Here is a 24,591-nt window from a genome sequence, read left to right on the forward strand (position 1 = left end):
ATTCCCTTCTGAATTCTGAATAAAATTCTGAATTCTAAAATAAATTTCTTAATTCACAAGTAAATTTCTGAATTCAAAGAAGCAACTGCGGTGTGGAAATTTTGGCTGGGATGGAATTTTATGCTCTTTGTTGTCAGTAGAAAAACAGTGCTGGTAATAAAAGAAGCCTAAGAAATATCTGATTGTAATCAGTTGATGGTAGCTTATTTTAGTGTACCTTAATTGTTATGCCTGCACGGTTCATTTTAAGTTTCATCATGCAATATTTAAGTGACTGTGGCTCAGCTGCAGGGATCCATGGCTAGTAATATTTGGAGAATGATAGAAAAATGAGCGTTGCTTCATATACTGTTACCAGTTTGTTCATAACATATGTTTTTTCTTCCCTTGGAATTAACACGTAATACCTTTCTTTGCTTCAGAATTATTTTTTTGTGCAACTGCAATCTAGAAATTACAGAAACTCTACCTAGAGTAGATCAATGAATGTAATGTCTGAAATGACTGTTCTGCCACTACAGGTGGAAAGACTACTTTGCCTGCAGGGCATTATTTGAAAAGCTGGTGCCTAGACTATTATTCATAAAGGTTTTCACAATTAAATGATTAATTGTTAATATTGAGGGCTTTCTGCTAAAAATTAAGCAGGCTGACACTTTGTTATTATACTTGCAGTATAAATGACAAACAAGGTGAAGATAGTGGGGAAAGAAACTTTAATCTTCCAAAATGTTACTATAATCTTTTTTAAAAAAATGAGCAAGAAGAAGCTTTTCAGATTTTAAAGTCTCACTTTACTTGTATCATTACTAGTATCATACTTTATTGGTATCATTTTAACTTATTTATATATTTGTATTACCCTCCTGAGTATTGCATTATAGAGGAAGGAAAGAATTCTCTGAAATCCTAGTCTGAGAGCTAAAGAAATACCATCTCTCCTCTTCTGCCAACACGTTTATTCTGTGTATTTGTGAGCCATGCTCTGAAAAACAAACCCAGTTGGTTTTGAGTATTTTTACTAGTGGTTTGCTTAACTTTTCAACAAGTGGGTTAAGCTGGCAGGGAATTTTTGTTTTCTTTAAAGAATTAGACAAAATCAACACATGAGTGTATAAGGAATACAGTTGTCAATGAATTGCATGTGAGTTCCAGGAGACAATTTTGTGGATGCAGCTAAAGACAGAGTTTGGGGCAATGAAACAGAAGTGTCTATCTGTAGAAATGTGCTTAGAAATAAAGAGCTGATTATGGTCAAGTTAATCTTTGAGACCTAGTTTTAAGCGTTAAGTAACCGCCTTTTTTTGACCCCAGAAACACGTTGCTGCGCTCCATAAGCATGGCACAGATTCTGCTGATTCTTCTCCATTACTGTAAATTATGTGAAAGAAACCCTCAGTGTGGGTTAAACCCAAAGGTCCAAGGACAGGGCCAAGTGAATGATGCCTTCCTTCCTTCCCTCCCATGATAACTTAAAGTAATTTAGGTTAAAGTTGAAGCTTAAAAGTTTCTAAATACATCACTATAAATATATCAAAACTTATAAATAATATCTTTGAGCTGTACTGAGACTATTTGACAGCACAGGTTGTTCCATAACATTGGGTGGTTTCCTCAGGAAAAGCACAATTGATTTTGGAATTTTTTCTGCCACTGTATCTGTATTGAAAAGTCATATCTTAGCATTTATACAATTACATTTCAGCAGTGTATTACTCAGTGTTAAATCTGTGCTAACCAGTATTTGGCAGAACTCGTGATTTGAGTGTACCTCAGAATATTTGGCTTTTTCCTTAAAGTTCCAGCTCCCAGTCATGTGATTACATCAGAAACTTCAAGAAAAAAAACTATCTAGACCTCATGGCTGTAGAGGAAAGGCTTAAAAATGTGACCTAAATTCACCCTAAAGGCTCAACTACCAAAGGGAAAGAGCACAGTGTAGTGAGTTTGTAATTTTAAAGATTTTTGTATTGGGGGGAAGGAAGCGTGATTCATTAATGATCCCTTCTGTCCAGTGCTAGTTGTTGATATGTTGTGTTTACAAATTGAGTGTCATGTAATCCAGTCACAAAAACTACACAGCCTTCAGCACAGGGACTGCTGGTTTTTTGGCACAATGTGCTTCTGTCTACGTAACTGGCCCTTGATCTTTTCTGAGCTTTCCACTATAACACCAAGAACAGGGGCCAAAATGCAAATGCTTTATTCATAGTGGTAGCTGGAAGAGAGTAAAAAGATTTTTTCTGAGCTCTGCCTACAAACTCCAACTTTATTCAGATGCATGGAAAAAGCTTTAGAAACATGATAATCCAAGGACAGAGTAAAAGCTATATAAATGTAAGTGGAAAATGTTTATATGCTGTTTTGGAAACAGCTTACACAGGAAAAAAATGAGTTCTTTTGTCAGTGTAGCCAAAGCCCTTTTCCTGTGGAGAATAAGCTACATCAGCAGAGTTACCTCTCACTGGAGCTGTGTTGAGGACGCGGTGGCAGCACTTTCTCACAAGGCAAGGTGGGAGAAGCCTTCGTCACCCAGGTTAAGCCTTTAGAGAGCACAGAAGATGGCTCATTACACCGTGTCAACTGTTGTTTTCTGCTGCCCATAGACCCACGCAGCCTGCTGGCTCCTCCAGCTTTACTTGGCACAGAGCCATTAGTGACACCATTTATTTGGTTAAAACCATCGTTTCACACCTCTGCAAGCCCTAAGGCTTGAATACATCACTTACCACCTAAATATTTCTGAATGTATGCTGGAAGGGTGCAGGTGGAGGGCACAGGCAGTAGGCTAAGCCCGGAGGAGCAGGTCAAGGATGAGAGGGTGGGCTGGGGCAATGAGAAGCAGCCTAAGGTGATGGAAGAAGGCTTAAGTGATGGGAATTGGGCTGATGCAATGGAAGCAGGATGAGCCAATGGGAGTTGGGCTGACGGGAGTGGGACAAGACGATGGATGCAGGTGAAGGCAATGGGAATGGGATGAGGCAATGGGAGCAGACTGAGGCAATGAGAGTTGGGCTGAAGTGATCAGGAGCGTGCTGAGGCCACAGGAGCAGGACGAGGTGGTGGGAATTGGGCTGAGGTGGTGGGAACTGGTCTAGGTGATGGGAATGTCAAAGCAATTGATGGGAGTTGCGCTGTGGTGATGGGAGTGGGTCAAAGTGATGAGAATGGACAAAGGTGATGGAAGCAGGTGAAGGCAATGGGAATGGGTCAAGGCAATGGGAGTTGGGCTGGGGCGATGGGAGCAGGTCAAGGCACTGAGAGTTGGGCTGGGGCGATGGGAGCAGGTCAAGGCACTGAGAGTTGGGCTGGGGCGATGGGAGCAGGTCAAGGCACTGAGAGTTGGGCTGAGGTGATGGGAACTGATCAAGGCCATGGGAGTTGGGTTGAGGTGATGGAGTGGAAGAGGCAGTGGAAGCAGGTGAAGGCAATGGGAATGGGCTGAGGTGGGAGTGGGACAAGGGGATGGGAGTAGGTCAAAGGACTGGGAGTGGACAGAGGTGATGGAAGCAGGTGGAGGCAATGGGTTGAGGTGATGAGAGCAGGCTGAGGCAATGAGAGTTGGGCTGGGGTGATCAGGAGCAGGTTGAGGTGGTGGGAGTTGAGCTGAGGCAATGGGAGTGGGATGAGGTGATGGGAGCTCATCGAAGCAATGGGAGGGAGCAGAGGTGATGGAAGCAGGTGAAGGCAATGGGAATGGGCTGAGGTGATGGGAGTGGACAGGCAATGGAAGCAGGTGAAGGCAATGGGTCGAGGCAATGGGAGCAGGCTGAGGCAATGGGAGTTGGGCTGAGGCGGTGGAAGCAGGCTGAGGAGATGGTGCAGGACCAGCTCCTGCTCAGCAGGCAGCACAGCTGGCAGGAGCAGGCAGACCCGCCTGGCAGGGCTGTGCTGTGACACGCAGGCTCTGAAAAGGACTGCGATTGCGGGGCAGCTCTGGCACGCACAGCAGCGATTACTGCAGTCCTGCCCTGTTGCTCAGCCGTCAGCGAGCACGCTTCCCGGGCCGGGGCTCCACTCCCTTCGGGCGGGCGCACGTGGGCGGCGGCAGTATCGCTTGCAACGGAAAGGAGCGGGCGCTCCCCGTGGGGCAGCGGGTCTCGAACCCGCGATCCTAGAGCTGAGTTGGAGGGGGGAGACGGGGGCGCGAGCCTCCCGCGCGGTGCATTGTGGGCCCCGCGCTGATTTATGCGGGAGCCGCAGAGCGCGCCGGGAGGAGGCGGAGGCGCTCGGGGCTGGCGCGGCGGGTCGGGTCGGGGCTCGGCGGCGGCGATTGGGGCTGTCCGAGCGCTCCAGGCCGAGGCGGCACCGCCGGGCCCAGGCCGTCGCAGCGGGGCACCCGCTCAGCCGGCCCCTCGCCGATCGCCACTGCCGTGGAGGAGGCGGCGGGCGGAGCTGGGCCCGGCCCTGAGGGACGCGAGTCCTCCCGGCGCAGAGAAGCCTGCCCCGCCGCTCGGTAAAAAGCCCCTCGGCCCTGCCGGTACCGCGGCCTCCGGTACCTTGCTGGAGTGCGCGGGTTAAGGCTGCGGGGCCTCCTCTGCAGCAGAGAGGGAGGCCCGGCCCGGCGCTCCCTGTGAGGGGGAAAGAGAAAAGCCCCGTCTCCTCGGCCGGCAGTCGTTCTTTGTCGGTCTCTGCTGCCCCCGATTCTCTTCGGAATCTTCCTACCCTCGCCTCTGCTTCCCCCAAGCTGCCTCCCGTCTTCTCCTGGCTGGATATCTCGGTTCTGGAGTAGCGTCGGTGGGACCGGCCGAGGTGAAAGCGGGTGAACAGCTAACGCGGAGGAAACAACAGGTCTCCGTTCTCCTCGCCTTCCCAGCAAACACCAGCGCCTCGCTCTTGGGATTATAAATGTTTGAACTAAGACCCAGGAAACTGAAAGGAGAGCCTCCCGTTGGAATTCACATAAGAGAAAAGAAGGGAGGCTTTTCTAAATCCTTTACGAGTAGGCTTGTGCCGTTTTCCTGTGCTGTCCGTACTCTGTTTAATAATGCGATTGTGACCTGCGTGGAATTTACGAGCGATGAACTATTGAAGCTTCTTGCACCACTGCACCAGACTGCATTCTTTTTTTCCTCAGCACATGATTCCCCCATCCCAGCTGTTGCAGGACCTGTGGGCCAGTAATAGAAGGATGGGAAGCTGAGACAGTTTATTTTCGCATTCTTCTGTTCTGGAGACTTGGCAAGTTAGCTGGAGCTGCTGCTGTTTTTTACTGGATCTGCTCTTTTCTTGACAGGTTTATTTGTTTTCATGTGCACGAGGCGTTTCAATTAAATAGACATTGGACTAGAGCTGAATGGATGCTTTGCAATCCGAAGGGTTTTGCGGGATAACAAGGAACTACTAAAAACAGAGAAGAGCTGGTACTGCCGAAAACCTGGGGTCTGTTTTCCAAGCCTTTTCGTTTTATTGAGCAAGGTAAATAATGTAGTGGTGTTGAAAATACAGTGCTTGTGGTAATCGTGGATGAAAATGTTAAAAAGCACTTCAGGCTTTCCAAGCTTTTTAAGGGGTTCAGAGATCGCACTGTAAATGTCAGAATAAGTTTAATTGTTCTTTAAAATGTTCAGATCTGAGCGTAAAATGTAAGGCAGAGAACAAACCTTGTGTTACCTCAGAGACTGAGAGAATTTTTTTTTTTCTGATTTGCCTTAGGTTTGTGATGTTGAGAGAGGCTGCCTGAAGAACTTCAGAAGTCTTAGTGTTTCAGTAAGAGTGTGCAGTGATTATTTTAGTGGGGTTTTTCCATCCTTTTTAAAAATGATACCTTAGCCTATCATAAGGATCTGATAGGGTCTCTTAAAAGTCCTTCCAGTTTAACAGTAATACAGTACCTGTGTTTGTTAATTGTATTTGTACTCTGCCTTTTAATTATTTTTGCTTACCTTTACTTTTATTATCCACAGTGACAGCTGCTGCCACTTCATAATGAGTTTTTTACTTTTTTTTGTGTCCTAAATTGGACTGTTTTGGATTTACTTCTAATTTACATGCATTGCTTTTACCATAGACATTCTACAGCCAGTGTAAGCTCACAGTGCTGTTTTAGATATTATGTTTGTATGTTTTAAGCATTGAAAAAAGCAGATAATGATTCTCAAGATATGCAGTGTAATCAGTTACTGGGTTAAGTTTATAAGTGTGGCGTGCTGCATGCCTTCTCTTTATTTTTTAAAGATCTCAGCAGCGGTTTACTCTTAACAAAAATATAAATCCATTAAAATGAGATCACAGTTTGAAATGTAGCTGTAAAAATCTGGTTTTGCAAGAAGTCACAAGATTCTCATTATGAAGTGATGCCTTGATTGTGTGCCTTTTCTCCCACAGTCTTAATGAAATAGTGGCAAGCACTACGATGTTGGCAACTTTTGCTGATGCTATCATTAGGAAAACTAAGTTGGTGTTATGAGTAGTATCCAAAGTGTCTTTGCTTATACTATTTAGATTTGTCTGACTTAAACTTACGGTCTTTGTTTTGTCTCATTTTGTTTCAAGATGATGTGTGAGGTGATGCCAACCATCAGTGAGGCAGAGATTCCCTCTGGGGGAAATGGAGGCCATGGGTCAGGTTCCCCGTTACAGTCAGATGCTGATTCCCATTTTGAGCAATTAATGGTATCCATGTTGGAAGAAAGGGATCGCCTTCTGGAAACACTAAGAGAAACTCAGGAGACGCTAGCATTGACCCAGGGCAAGCTACATGAAGTTGGTCATGAGAGAGATTCTTTGCAGAGACAGCTCAATACTGCACTTCCACAGGTATGGACATTTTGAAAGGCATCTTTCGATAATTTTTGTATTCTTGTGGTATTTTGTTGGCTTTTTTCTTCAGTTTACTGAAGATTTGGGTTATGTGAGGGGAAGATGAATCTAGCATAGTACTTTCCTGAAGTGCCTGTCCGTGCTTGCTCACTCAGATGCAAAACCAAAGCAAGTGGGGAAAGTGAGCCCTTTCCCTCTAGTATGCCCTGCCAGTTTTAGGCATTTCTGTGGCTCAGCCTGAGTGTGAAGTCATATCTACACCCTTCTGATCAAGAAACTTGATGGGCTTTCTTCTGTCACTAGTGTTTTTTCAATGTTGTTTCTAACTGCCTGATTCATTGACGTGTTTCGAGAATTACGTACAGCCCATCCTGGGAGAGAAAGGAGACCATTCTGATACCATTATCAATTTTGATTTAAAAACTTGAAGTTGGACTGCTATCTTGTGATATATGCTAAGTTGTCATGGCAGTGTTGTTGAACTCATGTAGTTCCTTGTGGAAAGTTTGGATTTGGGGGTTTATTTGCTTTTGTCAGGAGTGGCTAATTATTGATCTTTGGAGGATATATACGGGCTGTGGTTCTAACTGGGTTGCACAGGGCAGTAATGTGTAGTTAGGAAGGGTGAATGGTGTCTGCGGAACTTTGCAGGTTTATTCGTTCTAGTTAAAAAGGATACAACTGCACTTTGAACACTTCGAAAAGTGTTTGGTTGTAGGCAAAGCAGAGGCCACTTCCAAGTGTCAGTTAACTGTTGATAGCCTTGCATTGTCTGGTGTGGTTGGTTGTTGGCTCAAGTATGTCATGATGGTGTTATACTTGTACACGTTTACCAAGAATACTTACTGTTTTTACAACTGCTTACATATCCTTAAATACTGTAGTTACTGCTTATACCCTTTACAACAGTAGTTTTAAACCCTTCTGTTTCCACTGCTCTAATTATAATGTAATCGCTGTATGACTCTTGATATGGTAATCAGTACTGGCAGTTACTTGGGGATAGAAATGAAAAAGTAATACTTGTTAATCTGGTTATGTTACATTGGTATGATGGAAATCGGAAAGGAGAAGGTTGCAACCTTTGCTGCTCCCTGTGTTAACTCATGTGCTGCAGGCAAAAATCGTTCTTTGGGTTTTTTTGTTGTAATAATTGTGGCTTCTTTTTAGCCGCTATTTCAGGTCTGCTACATTAATGGATGCCACTAACCAGTTGTATGGTCTGTAAACTTTTATTGCTGAATTTGTGGCTGAGTAGCATCACCCAAGCTCTCATCTGTACTGTTCCTCTTCTCCCTTTTCAATTTTTAGCTCTCCTTCCTAAATCTAGTAAGCTGCTTACACGTAAACATTTCTTTATAAACATTTCTAAAAGATTAGTGCAGTTAAAAAGCATTTCCCATTTTCAAAATTGTATGGTTTCATGTGAAAGCTGTAGGAAAGCAAGTCTCATAGTTCATTTGGCAGACGTTTTATTGCAATTTGATATTGATATACAGAGTTGTATGGACTTTTTTTGTAGATTAGTATTGAAAAATAACTGTTGCGATGTGAAAGCTGTGCCACTTTTCTCCTCAGTGGTCTTTAAGCTCAGATGATTGTGGAAGGTGGCAATTGGTGATGCTTTCAGAAGTCCAGAATATTTTTTTATTATTGCTGCAATCAGAAAACAACTGTATTTGACAATATTGCGTTGTCATTATGGTAAAGAGTCAGTTTCTTTGTAGGTGTAAATTTCTGATGATGTGTAAAGATACATATTCTTTTTAAATTCTAGTAAGTGTTCACTAGGACAACTTTGTGGTGACTATACTATTTGGAACTATTTGAACTTTTTTGTTAATTATTTCAAGCTGAACACTTTTTTGAATACTGCCTCAAGTGAGCTGTTATTTAGCTGTGGGTTTCAGGAAGGGGTAGAAACAGGATGATTTTAAATTTACTGACAACTGTGTCCTGTGTTATACTTTTTTTTTTTTTTTAGGAGAGGAGGGAATTAATAGTGTTCACTTAGTTTTTCATTGTAATAGTTCTTTTCAGCTTAGTAAAAAGAGATGTGAAGATCTATTTAACCAGTTGTGCAAAGACTTGTGTAATTGCATGGATTGCTAAATCACTGTGTAACCAATGTATTATTTACGGGTTTGTAACTTTGTAGTTGATTTTGGAGTGCTTTATCTTAAGGAGTATTGAATTGTTTGTATGTACACTTTTCCTGTCTTATATTTTTAGCTGAATCAGCTGATTAGATGTTCTGATGGCTAATGGAAACTCCTTGTGTAAAAGAAGGAATACTAGATGGATTGCTTCTATACCAAAACTACTTCTCTGCATATAGTATAGACACTCAATTTCTAATAGCATCCATGTACTTACTTCCCTACATTCACTGGGTTTCTGTGTGTAGGGAAGAAGAGGTTCATACTGGTGTGTGCAGTTACAAAATGGCAAAAGTGTTTGCATATCTTGTAGATTATAAAAGTGAATGCAGTTTATTCTGCGGCAGTGGTGCATGTTCTCTGCTGTGTCAGAGAAGCAGACTTTTCTAGTATACCTGTAGTTTGGTAGTCAGCTGATAATTTAAAGGCATCAATTCTAGCTCACAGAAACCCGAAACAGTTATTTAGAGTAAGAAGACTTCTGTTGTTGATGTCTAATTCACAGAGAGGAAAGCATTCTAGATAGAGATGTGCCTTATCTGTTACATTTATACAGAGTAAAACTGACAGGCTTTTCTTCTATGGACAGCTGGAAATGAAATACATCAACATTGTCTTGATAAAATAACTGGATTCTTGGCGATGCTTGTTATTTTCTGGGAGTTACCTTCTGTTACAGATTACCCTCCTCAAACTGTATTCTGACCTTGGAAGATGAACTTGATGAAATCATGTTGCTGTGCAAGAACTTGAAATTTATTCTCCCTAGACTTTTTCACAGAAAAAAAAAAGAAAACTAACTTTGTACTTTGAGAACTTAGAGAACTGTTATTTTCAGCATAAACACATTCAGTTATGATTTAATTATGTTCAGAGTACTCCTCTCGGTTATTTTCGATGCCCTTAGTGTATCTTTCACAGTGTATTCTACAAAATTCAAGATCAGTGTGCTTAAAATTTGTAAGTTAACCTGAGGCATATAGGACACTACTGCATTTAAAAGTTAAATTTTGGACATTAAGGTAGATGGGGTCCAAGTGACCACCAGTTCTTGCTATTAAGGTGTTGTAGGCTGAAGTTTAGTTTGTTGGTAGAAGTTCATGTAGAATTTTATGTAAATGACAACAACATGCTTGTTTTGGGTGGAGAAGACTAGAGTTTAATTTACAATGAGTCTAGTACCTAGCACAAATAAAACCCAAGTTGATGAATTCACAGCAACTTCTATTTGTCATACATGTCTTGATTTCTATGCAACAAAAGTAAAATAAGGTTTGTTTTTTTTCCTGTATTTGTGATGATCTTGTTCAGAATTTCTGTATCCAGCACTGTATATTTAGGGAGAGATGAGAACTTTCGGTCAGAGGTTGTGTTCATCTGTGTGTAAATCAGAGCGCTTTAATGTAATGTGGAATTCAGTGTGGAAAAAAGCTGCCTATAATTTTGGTTTGGCATTGGCTTTGCTAGGTTGCCCATTGTATCTGTATTTAAAGCAGTCCCCAGGAGGCCATCTTTAGTTGCATTCTATCTACAGTACAGAGTTTACCACTACTGCACACTTCAGTTAAAAATAGTGTGTGTTTATATTTGTGTTCAGTCCTATTCACGTATGTCTCTATGCAATGATCTTCCTTTATCAGTTTCAGAAATGCTGTTCAATGTCTCACCTGTAATAAATGTCTAAACACTTGGCTTGAAGACTCCCCTGGTATTGTTTTATAATGACGAACCTAAGGATTTAGCTGCTATTCTAATAATGGTGTTGTTTGGATTTCCTCCAGGCAGCTTTTAAATAATCCAGGATGTCATAGATGTAGAAATGAGGTTTTGAATTGTGCACAACACGAAGAGCATAGTTGCAGAAAGTGCATTAAGTATAGGGCTTGCCAAACTTCACAGCAGCTGAGATTTCCTTCGTGTTTTAGGTGCAGCTCCATTTAGAGTGTTCACAACTGCTGAGCCTTGAAGTGGCACAGCTTAGGCTTCCAACTCTATCAAGAGATACTGACTTCTAAATAAAATCCATTAGTCTCAGCTGTGAGCTTGTGTGTCCAGAAATGGTAGAGATCCAAAAGGTTTTCAGACATGCAGATGTGTCAGAGTCAATATAGCCTCTGTTTCTACCACCCCATTCTAACAGCAAAGATGTGCGTGACTCTTCTATTGTATTTTCAGACAACTATAGTTTTAGTCTGGTATGTGTTGAGTTTCAGTTACTAAATCTTGCTTGGCTCTTAGTGAATTGCTGCTTAGATTTGTCTTTATCTATGCTGGTTTAAGTCAGAGGGAGATGAGCATTACTGTTCAGAATTCTTCACTGACTGTATCAATAAACCGTGACTTCCGTAACATTTTTCTTTGCAAGCCATGGAAACAGACAACTCGTGCCCCAGATCTTTAGAATATGAAGTTTTCTGAACGTATGCTCTATGACTGGGCAAAAAAAAAGCAGTAGCTACGCTTAAATAATGTAGAGGAGGGTGTTGAGGACCAAGACTAGCATTTGTTCTGATTAGTTAGTTTCTCATTTAAATATATTTGGGTGAGTGAGTTTGTTGAAACATCCCACCCCTACCCGGTAGACATCTGCTTGGCTGTTGTTAGCAAGTTGCTGTTTATGCTGTGCTTTTAAGTTAGGTTATCTTCATTATAAATAGATCATTTAGCTAGATTAAATTTAGAATTAGTTTTAAGTTTTCTTGTATTTGAGGATGAACTTTCGTGCTCCCATTGATCTCTTTAATAAAAAGATTTTGCAAAGGGTAGAAGTTTTAAGCTGAAAGAGGGGAGACTTAGATCAGATCTTAGGAAGAAATGTTTCACTGTGAGGGTGGTGAGGCACTAGCACAGATTACCCAGAGAAGTCGTGGATGCCTCATGCCTGGAGGTGCTCAAGGCCAGGTTGGCTGAGGCTTGGAGCAATCTGATCCAGTGGAAGGTGTCCCTGCCCATGACAGGAGGATTGGAACTGGATGATCTTTATTAAGGTCTCTTCCAAACCAAACTGTTCTGTGATTCTGAAAATATTTTTATTTTCTTCGGTTTATTTGTAGGAAGAATGTTTTAGTGACTAGGCAGAAAAGCTTTTATTTTGTTTTTAGCAGTGGATGTAGCCTTGAAAGTTGAGCTACTGATTATTTTTTTCCTACTCTTCTATTACTATGTACAAATGTCTGATAATGGTCTTAATAATATCTGTGTGATGTAGTTTTAACTTGCAGTCGAACAAACGGACTGTATATCAGCTTGTGTGAAAAGAGCTGTAATCAAAACAAGCAATTTTAAAAGTATATGCTATATTTAGAACTCGATGGACTTCACATATACACTCACTTATGCTAAATTGCCTCTTGTAGAGCAGGTAGTGTTTATTTTGGTCTTCTGGGCATTCTTCATCTATAAGCCCTTCTGTTTTTTCTCTGCTCTTAGGCGCTAACTGAAAAATACTTTAAAGATGTTGTTAACAAGACTTAAAGATTCAGTGTAACTATATAGTTGCAATTTCCGTCTAGATGTTTTTAAAAAAGAAATGCTTAAACCTTTTTTTTAAAGAAAAATATTAATTAAAAATACAATTCCCTTCCCCTGTCTCTTAGTCTTTTAATATCCACTGGCCTGTGACTGGTTTCTCCTTTCTACTATTTCTTTTAGAAGAGGTGGATGTTGATTTTACTCACTATAGGGTTAATTTTAAAATTAAGAGTACTCTTTTGTTTGTGTTTTGATATATAGATCCCTTACAGTTAGCAGTGTTGGCGGAGAACTTGAATATTTGGTGAGAATATTTTCACTGTCTTAGTTATTTTAGTTTTTGTTCTTCCCAAGTTAGCACTGCATCTCAGTACTCAGATAATATACTTCACACTTCAACAGTTCTCCTTTTTCAGTTTTCCTGCTTTAAAGGAGTATGGTAGAGGTCTTCCTGTAAGCTGCTTTTGGCAATTGAGGCAGCTTAAGTCACTTTGTCTGTGAGGCTGACTGGTGTCTGTTGACATCTATTAGAAAATACCATAATCTCCTGTGCATGTGGATCTCAAGCTACAAACACTGAGAAGGGGTAAATTTGTATTGTGCGTGTCAGGTAACCTGGGTGTTCATAACTTTCCAAGTGTATTTTTTTTGTAAGCCTGCCTATGGATTCTCCTAGTGTAAAAGGGGAAATGTGTGGCACTTCTTGCCAGGAAAAATGTTTTCACATTCTCCAGGCTGAAAGAAGAATTTTTATCTTGCTGTCAAATGAAGTGAGCTTTTTATTCAACTTTTTTCACAGGGAGTGCATGGAAATGTTGTTTCTGTGTTTTGTAAACTCCAGATAATTGTGTAGTGAGCTAAATACCTATCTGTAGGTCACTTGATGAACTTCCTCTCCCAGTTTCTGTGTTCGGCATTGGAGGAGGACTGTGATTACAATACTTGTTTAAGTTAATGCTGTTTCATTCTGGTATGCTGTTTTCCTTTAGGTTCTCTGTAAATTGGTGTGAACGGTTGGTTAACTTGTTTTTTGCCTATGACCTTTAACTGTTTCAACCTTTACCTTGGGTTTCATGTAAGCACTACTGAAAAATCTTTCTTCTGATGAGCATGACAAGGTTCTGTGGCCTATTCCTGCATTGGTGAGAACTGTAGCATTTTAAGAGGAGAAGCTTTGTTGCTTAATCTTTTCCTCTGCTATTCCACAGTGGCAAGCCTTGAACTTTGCTCATGTGTTTGTTTGTGCCTACTCAGGATATGTTTTTTGAGGATAGTAGTGAAAAGCTTAAGAGGAATATAATCTGAAATATACCGACTTTTGATGGGTACATGTGAATAAGAACAGCCAACTTATTTTTCCTGTAGTTAACCAGTTTTATGGTTATATTTTCAGAAATATAAATGTTTAGAAAGATGTTTTGGTTTAGAACTTCTGTGGAGTGCTCCAGAATTCCTTAATGAAAAGATCCTTACGTTTGCAGTCTTAGGTGTGATCAGCTTTCTTCAGGACAGATCTTAATGACCATCACTTGTTTGAGGGGCTATGTGGAAAAAAGCTTGACAAGCTTGATATGCACTTTCTTCTAGTTTTGTTGAGGAGGAAAAAACCTTCCGCTTGGAAAATAAGTGTGTTCTATTTGTTTCACTAGGAAAATGGGCAGCCTTTGATATATTTTTCTAATCCCCCCTCCTCCTTCTCTCACACTGTAGTCTCTATTTGGGTATGCTCTGAGCTGTGCTGCCATGTGCCTCACTCCTGCTGCTTGTAGATAGTAGAGTTCTGGTATCTAATTCTGTTTTATGTCTAGTTGTCTAGAAATACTGTAAAGCGCAGAGCTTGCTTTTTTTAGTCCTATCTCCTATTTAAACGCATACTGAATTTTGTTCCGTTTAAATTATGGTGTGGGAAAACATTGTTTTCAAATGCATATTTACTTTTTATAAGGAATATCAGGGTAGAATATCTGGCAAAAATGAGTAAGGAATGTAGAACACGGGTTAATAAACTTCACTGTTGAAAGAAGGGAGATTTTATCCACCTCAAATTTACAGAACAGTGCACAGCATTAAGGTATAACTATGTTTGCTTAGGTAGCTAAATAATTTAGATAGTTACACCCCCTCCGCCAAAATTTAGCAACATAGACATTTGCCAACAAAATGTCATAGTCTAAACTCTCTTCTTCTTTCCACTCCTATCTATAAATGGGAAATCTGCTTGCTGTGTTATATGGTGGGGTTCATGCCTGTCCATTAACATTGCTGAATGAACAATATTGGACCTAAATTCTGTTTACTAGCAGTGCTTTTCACTGTAGATCGTGCTTGACTAAAACTTCTAGATTTACTGTTCCCAGTGGGAACCTGAACTCTTGAAGATTCTGTTTTGTATCGTATTTAAAGTCCTGACTGACATCTCACTCTTGAATCTCTTGCTTCTGCTAAGATTTAAGACATGGGCTACCTTTTGTGTTTTAATTTGTTTCGTCTGGAGTCCTCAGTATAGAAAGGACATGGATCTATTACAGTGAGTCTGGAGGAGGCCGTGAAAACCATCAGAGGGCTGGAGCACCTCCCATGTGAGGACAGGCTGAGAGAGTTGGGGTTGTTTAGCCTGGAGAAGACAAGGCTCTGGGGAGACCTTATAGTAGCCTTCCGGTACTTCAGAGGGGCTACAGGAAAGCTGTGGAGGGGCTCTTTATCAGGGAATGCATGGATTGGATGAGGGGGAACAGTTTTAAACTGAAAGAGGGGAGGATTAGATGAGATTTTAGGGAGAAATGTTTTCATGTGAGGGTGGTGAGACACTGCCCTGGGTTGCCCGGAGAAGTCATGGCTGCTTCATGTCTGGAGATGTTCAAGGCTAGGCCTGAATAAATCTTTGAGCAACCTGATCCAGGGGCAGGATGGTTGGAACTGGATGGGCTTTAAGGTTCCTTCTGACCCAAGCCATTCTATGATTCTGTGAATTTGGAACCCAAAAATAAAAAAAAAACAACCTTTGACCAAAACCAAAAGTAATTTAAAAACATAGACGAGATTCTACTGTTGAAAGAGTTATCTGTAGTACTAGATGTTTTCAGATGATCTGAGTGTACAGGATGACTACACTTGAGAGACCAAGGTGCGAATGACAGTGTGTGTGGATGGAGGGTTCTCTTGGATGTATGTGTGAATCTGGTGAGGGTTTTTATGTGTTTGTCTTAGGTAAACTTCTAGCTTCAGAATCTCTTCAGAGCTTTCTATCTGCTGTATTATTTTTGGGTGAATTACTGTAGATAATTTCAGAGACATCTTGGGATACCACTATGAACATACAATTCTCAAGTAGTACTTTTAATGCAGTGTTATCCCCTTTTTGTAGTTCATGTTAAAAGGTTTGGAAGGTCATAATTCTTTTAGCTTTTTGTTGAGGAACACGAGGCAGGTGCAGCCAGTAACTTATTTGTTTTAGAACATGCAGCATGAGTTTTCTGAATGTCTTTGAGGGTGTGGTTCAGCAATATTATCTTCCAAAAGCTGAGACTTTATTTTAAAAAATCTGGGATTACTTAATGTAAAGTGAAAATGAAAAAGCTTTTCAGGATTTTAGCTCTCAACACTTGTCTGTGTGGGGGAAAAAAGCCATCCTTTTTCTCTCCTGTAATCTTATTTATGCTGATACTTGCCTTCGTGTAACTCTGATCCCTTGTCGGAACTGTAGTCTTTAAGAGACCATGTAACACTCTCTGGTATTTTATGCAATGGTTAGAAAAGATTTAATTCCTAGGAGGCAGGAGAGGAGAAATGGGCCAAGCATGACTTTTTCCTCAATGGAGTAGGAGGCTGCAGAGTTTCCCAGTTGCATCATCTTTCCCTTGTTTGTAGCCCTGTGTAGATTAGGGGCTTCTTCCTTTCCACACAAGTTCCTCACCAATCCATCTTTTGCTTCAGCATTTGTTACTGGTTACAGCATATTAACAGGCTGCCCTTGGCTCTTGCTTTTTTTTTCTTTCCCTGCCTTTTTGTGTTATTCCTGTCCCTGTTTTTGTTCTGTGATGTAACTTGAGTTTTGAGTTCAGGTAGTTATGGATATCTTTTGTGACATACACTAACTTATTTTGAACATTGAAGAAAGCTTAAGAAAACCCCATAAAACAACTCTTTGATGCTTAATCTATGTTGCTCTGCTAAGTTTTTCTATGTTTCAATACCAGACTTATCTGTTGTAAGAACTGAAACAGTACTCTTTTTGTATGAACTTTAGAGTTGCCTTTATTTGTAAAAATTGAGCAACATTTTTGTTGAATCGTCCAGCTGCAGTTATTCTGAATATTGCATATTTGTATATATTTAGCTTAAGTTAGCCCAGTAAATTCACTTAACATGTAAACTGGAGTGATACAGTACAAAGAGCTAGAAGAATAAAGTGTAAAGAGCCTGTAAGTTGAGTTTCCTGCTAAAGGCATGTATCTGTCCTCCTTGTATGTTACTTGCTTAAACAAGTTTGAAATTATAAGAGTGAAGTGTTCATCACTTGGCAAAAAAAATTATATATATAATAGGAGAGCACTGAGGTGGAAGTACATGTTGACACTTGTTTAATGAGGGTGGCTTGGCCAGCCTTATTATTCAGATATTCCCAAGCACTCCCTTTTAGCACAGTGTGAAAAAGTACTTTACAAGTAGGAGCCACAGAACTAAACCTGACAACTAGAGGCCAAGATGAATGATTTGAATAGGGCAGGACAGTGCCTCTGCTGCTGCTTATGTTTCTTGCAAGCAGAAGTATCTTGTCACTGGAATATTCATGCATGACAGATCTTGTCCTGGGCCTGTTTCTGAAAGATAGTGAAGTACTAGGCATGTGAGGCTTAATTTTTTAAGCAAGGTAGAATGCAGTGTTTAGGATTAAATAATTTTTAAGTCATAGAAATTTAATATTAAATGTCAGCAGAGCCAGAATTGTGCTATATCTTGTGAGTGCAGTATGTTTAGAGTTGATATACTGAAAACCACGTATTTTTTTCTTGTCCAAGGAAATGGACAGTTCGATGGTGTTTACAACTTAAAAGGTCTTGCTTTTGTAGTAGCTCCTTAGCATCCATAATGAGGGATCTCAGGAAAACTACTGAACTTGTTACATTTTTCTCAGCATATCTTGCAGTTGGTTTACGGTTTGGCATTTTTGAGGAGCATTGTATGCTGTGAAATCTCATACGGAATCCCACAAAATCTTGACCAGCTTTATGTGGAGAAGAAAAACTTCAGTGAAATCCGTGTAGTGTCATACTAAAGATGGAGACTGGTTTTGTCCCATATCTTGTCAAACTGGTAATGCAAGATTCTTCCTCTTTAATTAAGTGCAACTGTATTCTCCTTTTGCCACAGTGGGTATGGGTGTGGGTAGGTTTCTTCACTGACATGGACTCCAAAAATGGAGATGCCTGAAGCTACAACTAAGAAGTTGTGCTACTACTTACGGTATTAGTTACTAATCAAAATAGATGAGGCTAGGGGAGCAGGAATGTGGTAATTCATGTTAAGAAACCCTTAGAATTCACTGATTCCGAGTGTAACTGAGGCATCTGTTTTTCTAACACCCTCCAAGTATTGTAAACTTATTTCTGTATAAAGGTAAAATATTCTTCTGGAATACTGATATTTGGGCTGATACAGTATTAGAAAGGATTACTTGGTTATTGACCTGTCTCAACAGTACAGTTCTGCACAAATCAGCCAGACGCCAGACGTTGAAAAGCCTGTTTTTCAATTATGACTAAGTTTTCCCGATCATATTTTAGCTGATCTTGTACATTTTCCAAGTTGAACAAGCTTGGTTTTGAATACTTTTGTGCAATATGTGCCCTCTCAGGAGATGTATTCATGTACACCTGAGAGCAGCTATGGTGGAACTCTTTGCATAACCGCAATGAAAAGATTGTAGCCATGTGATGGAAGAAGGTTTTCTGCCACCATTGCATATGAATGGATGCTAAGTTTCATGCAAGTCTGAAGAGTGCTGTTGTATTTCTTGTGCTTGCAGGTAGGCAGTGTTACCTGACAGCACTTGCAATAGTTCAGCTCTTGGAATTCTGTACTTGGAAGATTCACAGTGTTACCTCAGTAGGGACAAGGTTTTAAAATTATTCTCCAAAGACAAGAGAAGAAAATAGCTTAAAACCAGAAACTTATGTTTCTAGTTAGCATTCAATTCGTTTGTTTCTTGTTAATTCTCTGTGCATTCTAAGTTGCAGTGTTTGCCCTCCTCTTAGCTGGTTATATGGAGGAAGCCCTTTGGAGGAAAAAAAAAAAAGTCCTTTGGTATAATTGTTCACTCTTTCAGTATGTGATCTTTGATACACATCTGTGGCCTTAAAAGTAGTTTAAAAGCCTGTGTTAAAAAGGCTATGGTGAAAGAAGGTAGTGTGCACTCTGGGTTAACTGAAAATGCAGCCTTTGTGATCTGCTGTACCTTGAACAAGCCTCAGATGCTTGCAATGGTTTGTGAAGGTTGATGAAGAGATTAACAAACTACTTGAAGATTATAGATTCTTAATCTTTCTCTGATCGCAAGGCTAGTTGCTAGGATCTGTGGGGAGGATGCTTTGCAAACTGCAAGTTGTTTGACAAAAAGAGGAGTAACTGGATGAAGTGTTCACATTTAAACAATTCCATGTTTTCTTTCCTTAATTTCACAGACCTATAAGGAAGTTGTAGGATGCAGCTGTGGCTTAGTTCTGGCTTCCAGCACATCACCAGTAAGCAGTCCTGTAGATATCGTTTGTTGCATAGATGACTACTGTATTCAGTGTGTTGTGTGTAGATCTGATTAATGTGGAGCTTGGAAGATGCTCAGAGAGGGCATGTGTACCTGGCAGTGCAAAGTACAGTATATAATCAGTGACTGTTAAATATTAAATGCAAGAGTAGAGGCCGTAATGGCTTTGTGGTTCTGGGTGGTTTGTACAGGCTGTAGTTAATAAATGGAGTGCAGGTGGCCTCTGTATACCTCTGCTTTCCTCTGTGTACTAGGTTTACAGGCTTATTTTTCAAACTGTTCTGTAGTGCATATAGAGTTCGAGCATTGATTAGTGTTGTGAAAGGAAGACCTCTGGTCCTTCAACAAATGAGGCTGGATCCAGCCACTTTACAATTCTGGTACTTTTGTTCTCACTCCCACCCCCCCCCAAATAGGAAATGTCTGTCAGAAATGTGTTAGATCAGGAGGGGGAGCTACAGCAGGGAGAACATGGAACTGATGTATTTCTACCTCCCTTTTCCTCTTCTGCATTCTTCTTTGCAAAGCTGCCAAATACTCCTCTTCGTGTATGTTTTCTTGCACTTTGACACACAGGGCTTCCTGAAAGCTCCTAGCAATGAAGTCCAGATTTAGTGCTTTGGAGTTCAGGCTCAGTGACCACTGCCCATAAATTTAAGCGACTCACTCAGGATGGTAACTGGAAACCTATTTATAACCATGGAGACTTGGTCTTCTTATAAGCTTTTCAGTTTTTCTCTTGGGCATATGCTTGATACCTACTGGCTGTGAGTTAAGAGTTCTTTTGCTCATTGCTTGTCAAATGCTAGGTGGTTGATTCTACTTTCAGCTCCAAAGTGGACTGGAAACAACAAGTTTCATTCCAGAGCAATAACATTAAGCAATTGTAAACACTTTATAACTTAATTGCCTGTTTAGGATTGAGCAGTGTTAATGACAAAGCTTAGGCAGGTTAATCCCAGAAACTTGAAGAATATCGTACTGAAAAAGAGGACTGGAATGATTCGTTACTCAGTGTTAGTATTAGTCACTGTCTGTCACTTGCCAGCAGTATTCACTTGAGTATTTTCATGCAGTTATGGTTTTTGCTAGAGAAAAAAAGATGTTTTTTGAGTCAAGGAAAACAGAGACTTCTGAGAGTTGACCAAAGGTAGTATTAAATGTTTTAAAATGTTTCAGTGCCACTAGTTGGAATGTGAGAAATTTTTTAATAGGAAAGAAATCTGCACCTGTGTTTTGGTAATGGTCTGAGTTATAAAACATTTTATGCTTAAGGAGAAATAGGTAAGGAGGTTGATGAATTAATTATCGTAAGCTACAGTGTATTCTCACTTTGGCGGGTGGTTAGCTCTGGTTGGAATAACAGATACTTGGAGCGTGAAAAAACTCTCAGTGGGCTGAAACACAAGTGTATAACATAACTAAATTTTAATATTACTTCAAGTGTTTTCTTATATTCCCTTTTAAATTGTTGGGGGTTTTGAGAACAAAAAAAAAAGACCTTATTTCATAGAATTGGTTCTTTGATGCTTGAAATAAGTTACATGTTCCCAGGTTAGGAAAAAAATAGGCTGCTTGATACTTACTGGAAATTAAATTCACTGGGTGAAAAGCAAATATTTCATTTTACACACTCTGGGCTGATTTTTTCTTTCCGATTAGCACATGCCAGTGATATGGAAAGGTTTAAAGCATTCTGATTTATTACACGGAACAAGCAAAGCACAATTTATGTTGGTGGTTGGTTGTTCTGATTTATTTTTAAAGCATGTGTAACTGTTTTCTTGGAAGGCTGGATTTAACGATTAAAACCTGTCAATTGTTTTTAGTTTTAACTCTAAATACCCTCAAACTATTCCATAATTCTGACTTTTAGCTTAAAAAAACCCCAGCTGAACTGGTGTTACTTAATAGGTACAATGCTTGCTAGGAACCCCCAAATGTATTTGGGATATTGGTCACTGTGCTACCTTAAACCCCTTGGGTTTCTAGTGAAGTCACTCCTGTAATACCCTGTTCAGCCTAGATGTTCAGGTTTTCTTTGATTGTTTTAAGACTGTACATTTGTCATTTTCAAGCATGCATCATTTGGAATAATTGTGGTTTAGATTCCGTGTGAATAACATGAAGGAAACATCTCTTAGATTCCATTGGTTTCCCATTCCTGATGGCTTGTGCTTTCTCCAGTTCTTCATATGCTCTCCAGCTTCTTGGGTTTTTGAGTGGGTTGTTTGATACGTAGGTTACAGAACAGAATGTTAACAGTAAAACATAATATTACTTGGAGATTAAACAGATAAATTCCATTCACATATTTCTGGCAGCAATGTTCCTAAGGATGCAACAGTTGTATCTTCGTCCTTATATTGCCAGGAGATACTCCTTTGACAATTTAATAGTAATTTATTTGAATTGAAAGTAAGCTTTTTATATCTTTTCATTCTCTTACATAAGCTTTCTGGTCATGTTGTTGCCTGTAATCCATGGTTCCTTATGCACTCAAGAGTAGCAGTCTGTTTTATTGTGGAAGAAATTTTTTTTGCTTGAGCAAATTCCAGGCAAACTTACCGTTCTTTGTCTGTGGATCATCCCTGATACACAGCTTATGCTAATAGACTTTCCGGGATCCCCTCTATTTCTTTCAGGTTTTTCTGTAAGTTAAATACTCTTTCCTGTCATACAGCATTTATTGGTTTCTAATGCAATCTCTATGGAAGCTATAAATTACAGTTGTACTAAACATGAAGAGAATCTCTTTGCCATAAGCTGTACCGTTCTTGAACTGAGGTTTCGCAAGTAATGAAGTCGCTGTCAGGTCAGATATCAGAAGTGTGCGGGCTTGACAGCTAGACACTGGTTGATCCAACTTTTGGAAGGATATTTGTTGTGGCCCCTGAAACTCTGAAGGTTGAAGGTCAGTTCTGAAGATTGATGTAGAAGAAATGCTATTGCTTTAAAAAAAATCATGGAGTTGGTAGAAGAAAACACCTCAGAAAATGTGTTAGTGAACAACAGCGAACTTAGTTGCTTGATTTATCTTTTTTTGTTGAGTGTGTTTATTTCTGGCAGCAGGAGTGTCGTATTTGAAGTGGTCTAGTTGGGTCAGAAAGTTCCTTCATCTGTAAATGTTTCAGTGTAGTGCAGAATATGGGTGTTTGTTAGTATCTTCTAATCAACAGAGGATATATAGTATATTTGGCACTTTCCAACTGATTCTTGTAAGTGCTCTGAAGTGCTTATTCTAAGTCCAATTTTATCAGTACTTAGAGTTGGGTATTTATTATTTTGATGGCGACAAGAAGCGGAGCAAAACTTTGTTCTGATATTCTCAGTCACCTCCTTCATTACCGAAAAGTAATACAGCTTTTTGGATAAGTAGGAGAGTTTCTCAGGATTTTTTTCCCTTTAATCTTCTGTACATTCATCTAACACTGAGGAGGAGATTATGAGGCAATTCAAACTTTTTTGAGATGACAGCGTTGCAAATAGTTTATCTCCTTCTGAACTGCTTGAGGGAATCACAAATTGTCTACTGTTGAACTACGTATTAAAACTAGAAAGGGCATGTCTTTTGGCACTGTCAACTGAAACTAAGGACATTCAAGTGTTCTTTATTAGGCAGCTTATGGGACTCATACAACTATATTTCGTCAAAACAAACAGCAATGGCAGTATTGTGCAATGCCAGAAATACGTGTCAGTCTGTTTATGCAGCAGCGGTATAAATTCCTGTGCACATTGTTCTTTTATGGGTCATCTGACAGTGTAACAGTTTGTGTCATAATTATGATATTTTTTGCTACATTTTATATTTGCACAGATGTATGCAATGGAATAGAACTGTAGGTGCTGTGATTGTTTGAAGAGTGAATAGACTTCCTTTGAAATATACAGCTGCCCTTTAGAAAATGGAGCTCGTGCATGTCTTAGATAAGGTGATGTGTATTAATGCTATACAGTGATTGTAAGTTGAGAAAGGATGACAGAACAGTGTCTGGTAGTCCTACTGCTTGTTTTATCCTGCCCTCAAGCTTGAGGTAGAGACTGGGAAAATATAGAATGTTCCATGTCAGTCTGATGTCCTTTGGAGAACTGTGTAATGGTGATGTTTGTAAATTTTGATGCTGGCATTTTAGGTTTTTTTTTAAATAATTTTGAGAAGAGCAAAAACATCCCCAAGAAAATAAGTTCCTATCAAGCTCTTTTGTGAATACCTGGGATTAGTAATTCTGGTAGTTTCAGTGGTACTTAATTATCGAATGCATAAAGATAAGTAGGGAAGGATCTGTAGAGAACTGCAACTTTAGAACCTCCTTCTGTTTTACCAAAGCTTGTATCGCAGCAAAAGGGATGTGTGTCTGGGAGTCCTGGAAGCTCCCACAGGTAGGATGTTAAAGGTACAGGAAAAAGTTTGGATAGAAAGGACCGTTTTGAGGGAATGCTCATAATGGAGTTAATTTTTCCATCAGCTCCTGTGAAGCTTGAAGTAGGCTTTCCTTTTCTTGGTTTACCTTATTCTCTGGAACCTTTTCTAGTTTTTGTGTGTTTAAAAGTTCCAGTAGCTATATTGACAGACCAGGTTCTTTTATTAAGTGTGTTTCTAGGGATTTTTACTTGAAAATAATAGACCAGTGTTTTGGGTTTTTTTTTTAAGGATGCAAATGAAATACTGCAATAAAATATTTATGCAAGGGTAATTAAGTGTGTTAAAGAAATACTTTTTTAGCAGTTGAAAAAGGAAAAGAAATTAAGGTGCTTTTGCTGTCATTGGTGTTTAACTAAGAGGGCTATACTGAATTGTTTTTTCCAATGAGCAGATTTTTATTGTGAAGAAGGGATTATGGAGGTAGATTCTGTGTCTGTGATCGTGGTATTGCTGTCTTTTTCATAGCGACCTTTACAAGCCTAATACATTAGTTAATTCCAAAGGAGCTCACTGTAGTGAGTACATGTCGTGCAGTGGTGTATTGTCTTTTTAGTCAAAAATATGTTCAAAATTAATCTTGGAATTTGCAGTGTCTTTTGACTATATCTGCTTGTTTTAGCTGCCTGTTAGAAGTTGCAGGATGATTAGCTGATGTGTCCTTTAGTTTTTAAGCATGTTTTCTGTCACTTTGAATTTTACTGCAAAACAGCTCCATCTTAAGCTTGTACTTGCTATACAGCTGCTCTCTATTAAGCACTATATTTTGCAGAGTCTGGAAAACAGAGAGGCAGCGTTTGTGCACAGAATGTATTTCCCCACAGTATTTTTTTTCTTGGTTGGCTGTTTGGCCAGTTCACCTTGTCCTGATCATCACCAGTTCAGCTGTACTGATCTCTTGTTTATTAGAAATGACTTGTTTATTAGAGCGCTTTCCTTATTATAAACAATAGGAGAGACCAGTGTTTATTTACTAGCATTTAAATGTTTTCTTATACAAGAGGTTCTGAAGCATT

General features: G+C 39.8%; 1 protein-coding gene across 9 annotated transcripts in view; it reads left to right on the plus strand.

The window, feature by feature from the left end:
- The first annotated feature begins 4,261 nt into the window (after positions 1-4,261).
- Positions 4,262-24,591, plus strand: part of PPFIA1 (PTPRF interacting protein alpha 1) — a 59,140-nt gene continuing 38,810 nt past the window's right edge. For 8 of the 9 annotated variants that reach the window (XM_054067309.1, XM_054067305.1, XM_054067307.1 and 5 more), the window contains exons 1-2: positions 4,262-5,418; positions 6,496-6,759. In XM_054067309.1, coding sequence (XP_053923284.1) covers positions 6,496-6,759 — 264 coding nt within the window. In that variant the 5' untranslated portion in view covers positions 4,262-5,418. Of the gene's footprint in view, positions 5,419-5,655; positions 5,710-6,495; positions 6,760-24,591 lie in introns of all 9 variants that reach the window. The other variant, XM_054067306.1, reaches the window with a different exon arrangement.

This window comes from Cuculus canorus, chromosome 5 (assembly GCF_017976375.1).
Source record: "Cuculus canorus isolate bCucCan1 chromosome 5, bCucCan1.pri, whole genome shotgun sequence".
NCBI lineage: Eukaryota > Metazoa > Chordata > Aves > Cuculiformes > Cuculidae > Cuculus > Cuculus canorus.